Source organism: Priapulus caudatus, unplaced genomic scaffold (assembly GCF_000485595.1).
Source record: "Priapulus caudatus unplaced genomic scaffold, Priapulus_caudatus-5.0.1 Scaffold281, whole genome shotgun sequence".
Classification (NCBI taxonomy): Eukaryota; Metazoa; Priapulida; class Priapulimorpha; order Priapulimorphida; family Priapulidae; genus Priapulus; species Priapulus caudatus.
Genome location: NW_014577342.1, coordinates 62,171 through 69,089, shown reverse-complemented (window position 1 = coordinate 69,089; position 6,919 = coordinate 62,171). Strand labels below are relative to the sequence as shown.

Sequence of the window (6,919 nt, the reverse complement as noted above, 5' to 3'; positions counted from 1 at the left end):
TGCCGCTATAAATTAGGTAACTTTTACTGTCATAATCATCAGAATATATATATATATATAATATATATATATATATATATATATATATATATATACCAACTGTCTCCGAAAACAGGAAGTTATAAGCCTGACAATTATTCCACACGTGACGGAAGTGCTAATTTCAGATTCGCATACAATCAATATGGCTGCATCAGTTCATTCGTGTGTACGGTAGCGGCACGAGGGATATAACAAATTCGTCATAAAACAGTCGTAAATGAAGTTAGAGGCACGCCGTGTTTGCACTAGGAAATCTGAGTCAATTAGGCATCAAGGCGCCTCAGATCCAAATCGACCCAGACATGTCGAAAACCTTCACATTGACAAGAGACGAACACATCGCCGCATAGTTTGCATTGGGAATGTGAGTCGGGTTCTTCACGACCTTGGCACCACAGCTCGCAACCTTTACCCCGTACAAACTGAAAATTTGATACCACATCAAACTAGTCCAGGCTAGGCGCGGGCCAATTTTTGCAGTGTATACGCGCTATCCTGGTCTATATACGCGCTGGCCCGGACTAATGTAACCCCATAAAGGAGGTAGGGCCACGCTTGCTTAGAAGCGTGCTAAGTCAGCCCGGACTAAGTTAGCCCGGTCTAAGCTGTGTGTGTACGCAACACGCGGGCCAAACCCCGTGCTATTTCGCAATACGGATGCGCATAGTGTTACTTAGGTCCCATAAACGTACATTAGCTCTCTGCGGAGTGACGTAACAAGCTAAACTGAGTATGCGCAGTCAGCCCGTGCCAACCTAGCATGCTTCGGAATTTTGTGTCTGTGGTGTACGCTACGATTTAACGCGTGTCTGGCGCGCGTCTGGCCTGGACTAGTTTGATGTGGGATCAAATTTTGCAGTCAGTCTGTATGACGTCAGCCTAGTACAGTCTGTATGACGTCAGCTTAGTACAGTCTGTATGCTGTCAGCTTAGTACAGTCTGTATGAAGTCAGCTAGCCTAGTACAGTTTACATACGCGACTACCGCGTACGTACGCACTACGGGTCTACATACGCGACTACCACGTACGTACGCACACCGACACGCTACGTGACTAGCCCCCCCCCCCGGAGATCACGTGAGTCCCACGTAAAGCTGGTGGGCTGCTGTGCCGCCGTCATCGGCACGGCGCGTAGGCCGTGAACACGCAAGCCGTGAAAGGTTAGCGTGACGAGCGACGCGCTCTTGGGAGAAAAGGGCATCTCCAATTTGCGATGGAGTGTGGAGAGACAGAGAGAGAGAGAGAGAGAGAGAGAGAGAGAGAGAGAGAGAGAGAGAGAGAGAGAGAGAGAGAGAGAGAGAGAGAGAGAGAGACTTTGCAGAGGAATCGCCATTCTACTACGGGTCGCCGTGACACGGTAATCCTTTAAGCGAAGTACGCCGATATTGTTCGACTGCTTGTGTTACCCCGCCGATGCATGCCTAGTCGGCTGCTTGAACAAGCTGACAACGATTGCACAGGGGCGTGCATATAAACACAGCCTCCTTTTCAGCGGGTTGAAATGAGCGTGTGAGCTGTTTGCCGTATATCAATATATCATTGTGAGATTTCTTATTGTTATACGCGTGCTATACCCGTCGAAATACAAGGATGAACAATATTAAAGCAGATTTAGTTATATAGACTTTCAAGATTGTAAGACCTTTGGAAGGGACATGACAATACGTGTTGTTGAAAGCGCACACACTAGATTCGTTACGATGATACGGGCAAACTACCGTTATTAATCAAGCTGGGAATGAAAGAGGCTAAATCCAAGCTATGGTTTTAACTGAAGGCCGCGGACTAGCACAAAATCATAATTTAGCCGTTTCTGTATTCACGAGCCGAAGATTAGAACGAATTCATTTTCAGCTCAGTCAAGTAGAGTAAGTTGAAGTTATATAATATATATTGCTCTTGGTCAATGGAAATGCAATTTTTAATAAGACCGTCTTAAGAGTCTGGCCATGCTGTGACGCTCATGTTCTCTAGCTATTGCGTCGCGTATATGCAATAAAAAAAATCTAACACTTGGCATAAAATAAAAAAAAGTCATCTTATTAGTTAGCAACTTTACTTGAAGCGACGGCGATGTATTGGAACTCGTGTTCCCAGTCGAAAAAGCTAAGAGGTCGCCAAGCTTGAAAGCAGACAGCGCTCAGCTTTAGTATTCTGTTTACTCTTCGATTTCCTTGCCTTGAATTCAACGCTGACGGCAGCAGCGACTATACATACGACGTTTTCGCCGCACACTTAACCTACCCCGAACTGCCGCCGTTTAAAGACAGCCTCGCTAATAACGTGGGTGCGGTCCTGACGGGTTTACGTACATAGTGTTCCGTGTAGTAACCACTTCTGTCAATCATCGTAACTGCATAGTGATTGTGTAGCTGTAACTAAAGTGCGTGTTGGTCTAGCGCGGCTGGTCAATCAAATAGTAGTATTCAATTGAAGCAAATCAATCGTAAAGACATACTGTGCCTAGAACCAAATGATTGATACTACAGCAGCACACGAACATGCAGGAAAATTAGGTTCATTGTGGTTTCTAGTGTCGGCATAAATGTCGCCACGGGTGGAAGTAATGCATCGTATAGATCTGCTATGTCTCTACGCCCAATTAACTAAACTACTAGGATGGAGGCTGCACTATGAGTGAAAAGGCAAATCAAGCTTGCAGCTACGTATTGCACTACAAAAAAGTGTCGTATCGTTGCTGCAGCATAGCGGACACAATCGCACGCTCGCGTCCGAACATTCAATATACTCGAGCATTGCAATCTGGTAGATATATATGCGAGTGTTTATTCTTTCAAATTCTAGCTTCATGTCGACTCACATTTGTCCAGCGATGGTTTGTCTGCAATTTCACTCTCATTTCCTCTTTCTCCTCGTCATAGCAGAAGATGTACTCGGCGTTCTCATATAGAGCCAGTAATAGCAGCATCAAGCCGGCGAGCGCGAGAAACTGTAACGAAACGCAAAGAAATCTTAACTATTACGATTCGAATCATTCACATGGGCGGCGAAGGCTGAACAAAAAAAACACACCGAATATTGCGAGCAGTGCTCATTTTGAATCCATCAATCCTGGATTCTATCGTTGGGGGGGGGGGGAGTACGATACGCAACCGGAAATTAGCGTGCGTCGCTCATACTCCCGCGAGAGACGTGAAGATGACATTGGACAGGTTCAAGGACTAAAGGCGGAGAGATGAGAGGCTTTTGTTAAGCTTTCGAGTGAGCTAGCTGAGAACGTGTTCATAATAATTATGATATTATATATAATTAATCATTATTATATCAAGAGTGAACGTGTCAAGTGTCAAACCTTTGCGCAGCTGTCTGTTTCAAGATTAGCAATTATATAGTATAAAGGATAGTTCTACCAACAAATCACTAATTATATCATAGATTCCTCATAGAAGGATCTAGAGAGGATAAGGTTCACTCGGGTCACCAGAATGTGCAATTTCTCCTCGGTAGAGAGGAGATGTGCCCATCCCCCGGGAAGAGGCCCGGCTTTGGCGGTATTTTTAAATCAACCCTGTCGTTCGGGATCTACTGTAGTTTTGCCGCACATTGGTAGAGTGACATTAAATAAGAAGCGTTGAAACATTAAATATGAAGTACCTTAACCCTGGAAATATGAGCTAGGCCGCTCCAGACAGAGCTGCCTTGACAATAATTGTTAAGGCGATTATTATCAATTATTGTTATTATTATTAATGTTGTTGTTGTTGTTCATTTATTATTATGAATTATTGATTGAGGAAATCTAGCAACAGGCAACGTCTAGCCCATGTACAAGCTTGCCAGATAGAGTCATATTGCTCCGACATCAGGGTAGTCCGACGGGCTGCCGGCAATATACTTTATAGTAGCACTACATTGCACCATAAACGCCCAGCAGCGTTAGCGCCGGACGGTAAAGTTTGACGACACTTGAGTAAATTACGTTATTTCCAAAAAAAGATACGTCGCGAACGTTCACGATAACCCATGATGATAAGCAGTACCAAATCTGGAGGACATTTGCCGGAGGAACGTTTCTGAGAAAATGCTTTAAAATGGCGACGAAGGCCTTGAATTCGCATTTTTAAAGATGGAAAAGATGGTTCAAGATTTTTGTCCGAACAATCGAGACTAAGGTTCTTTAATGCATATGCAATGTAAAAGGGACATAGGCTAGATGCAAGTAGGAGACTAGGTCGTGCCTATTCCAAACCCCACACCCCATTCCACACGACAGAGGCAGTTTCTCTATAGCGTAGATAAATGTACGCCTACATATATGGCAATTAGCCTCCTGTGTTAAATTGGCCATAACGAGCAGTGACAAATATCCCCAGTAAATGTCCCAAGCATTTGCCTAATAATAAAAGAAAGCGGTAATGGCTTTCACTGCCATTCAACATCAACTGTTTGGTATTGATTCGTTATGTTTAACACTTCAATTACAACAGGCGGGTAAATTCGCAGCGCCCGCGCCCCTTGTTTCAACATTATTAAAGCAAGATATTCCTCAATGTGCCTTTATAACCCCGACTGAATCGCAATTTTAAAGTAAAACGCTGGTTCCACCTTTGCGAATGCATCACTTGACTGCTAGTATTCACGACTGACAGTGACATGAAACAGTCCATCCATTATATTCAGCCAATTTGCGCCTTCAATTTCACTATATTTGCCATCTATTATTTTGTGTGAAATGTTTGAATTATGCTCAGCATTACGCAATTTTATTAAATTTGATTCAATTTGTCATATACAATAATATAATATTTGTCATATAAAGACTTAAACGCAGTTCGTAATCCAAAATAGTATTTTTTATAAATTACACACGCACACACACACGAACGCACGCGCACGCACACACGCACACGCACACACGCGCACACACACGAACGCACGCGCGCGCACGCGCACGCACGAACGCACACACGCAAACGCGCGCGCGCACACGCACGCACGCACGCACGCACGCACGCACGCACGCACGCACACACACACACACACACACACGCGCGGCATTTCAGAATAATTATAGCTCAGTGAAACACGTGCCTCCAGAATATTCTTCTCGGCTGGCAATGTATATTCGAAACCCTATTTTTCCTCTTAGTACTATTCAGAGTTAGTTATACTAACTATGCTTTAGAGAAATCACTGATAATGTACGGTTTTTATAGTATTCCTTGGTCCCTTGCAACTAAAAGGGCTACCTTCTCATACGTGTAGCCGTATACATCGAAAACTACAAAGTCAATGAATAATCCATTTTACATTATTTTCACCTAAAAGGGTCGTAAAACACACCACTTTATAATTATGATAGAATATAAATTGCTAATGTGTGGGTCTGTGCTACGCTGAAAATCTTTTGAAAAAAAATGGAAAAAATATCGTGGACAATTAAGAACCAAATTTCTTCACCAGTTCTTTGCGTTAAAATATTATATAGATAAAGCCGTCGTCAATCATCGACAGTTTTGCTGCAATTTTAACGTTTCGTGAGAGAATGCTAAGATAAAAACGAAACACGTGAACTTTCGGCTAAGGTTCATGTATAGCGCCATTCCACAGTCAAAACACTCGTTTTCCGTATATTTACCCTATACCTGATATACGTGCACATTATTTGACGTCCATGTTTAATGTAATTGAACCGATCGAACCGATCGAACCGTGACGATCACGTGGGGCTAGATATCGCACGCGGCATAGATCTTTTCTCGGTCCACGTGATTGTAATGACGTCATCGATCATTCACAACATGTTTCGGAATATAATATATATATATATATATATAAATTGTATATATATATATATCGGAGTGAGACACGTGGCGCTTGCGCAAGCGTTGCAGGAGAATCCACCACCTGCAACAGGAACACTGCGGGACACACTTACTTCGCATGACCTTGTTGCTCCTCGAATGCAACGTTCAATATATGCACGTCAGGTTAATGTAATATAATGCATTAAGTACGCATGCATTAAGTATGCGTGCGTATTAAGTAAGCATACTTAACACGCTCTTGACTGTAGTAATGACGTAATAAGTCAGCGCTACCATGGCGCTACACGGCGGCGACCGGAAACAACATACTGAAACGCGAGAGAGTCGCAGCTGGCAGTGAACTCGAGTTCGATTTTCGGCAAAATACGAAATTTTCACCGCTTAATATCTCAGCGTAGAGACAAGCGGTTGGTTTTATATTATCAAGAAAGGACAGCTGAATAATAATACCGCAAAGAATTGTCAAAATAAAACAGGTAAAGTTTACTAATTCCACAAAAACTACAACATGTATTTTGCCTTTTACCGTTGTACGCTCTCATACTTGAATATATCTCTCCGAATATCTCTCTCTACTGAATACTCTCACCCTCGTGAACATATGCACGTCAGGCGTACACATCTACTTCGAGATACCTTTACTACTGCGTTCTTCGTGCCTTATCTCCAACCTTCATGTTGAAAACCTTTGAAGTGAAGTGCTATGCAAAATTCAGGACATTTTAGATTAATGATAGTCATATCTACTTGTGTTTCTGACAACGTGTCCCAGGTTGCTATGTCGCCCTGCCCAGTTCATAATGAGCAGGAACGCAACAGCCATATGGGACACAGTTCATAAAAGCAAACCCTGTCATTTATTTCCGCTGACAAACAACTTGACTTGGCGTTGTCACAATTTCATGATGAAAGATTTCGAATTATCTCGGAGGAGTAAGTCCCAACGCTGAGAATAAGAAAGACATTACATGTACAAACAACTATTACATCATTTGAACTTTAAATTCTGCTTTGCTCTCTCTCTCTCTCTCTCGCTCTCTCTCTCTCTCTCTCTCTCTCTCTCTCTCTCTCTCTCTCTCTCTCTCTC

General features: G+C 43.0%; 1 protein-coding gene across 1 annotated transcript in view; it reads right to left on the bottom strand.

The window, feature by feature from the left end:
- Positions 1-6,919, bottom strand: part of LOC106808489 — a 35,376-nt gene that overhangs the window by 3,239 nt on the left and 25,218 nt on the right. Inside the window, exon 3 of the mRNA XM_014811229.1 lies at positions 2,865-2,993. Coding sequence (XP_014666715.1) covers positions 2,865-2,993 — 129 coding nt within the window. The remainder of the gene's footprint in view (positions 1-2,864; positions 2,994-6,919) is intronic.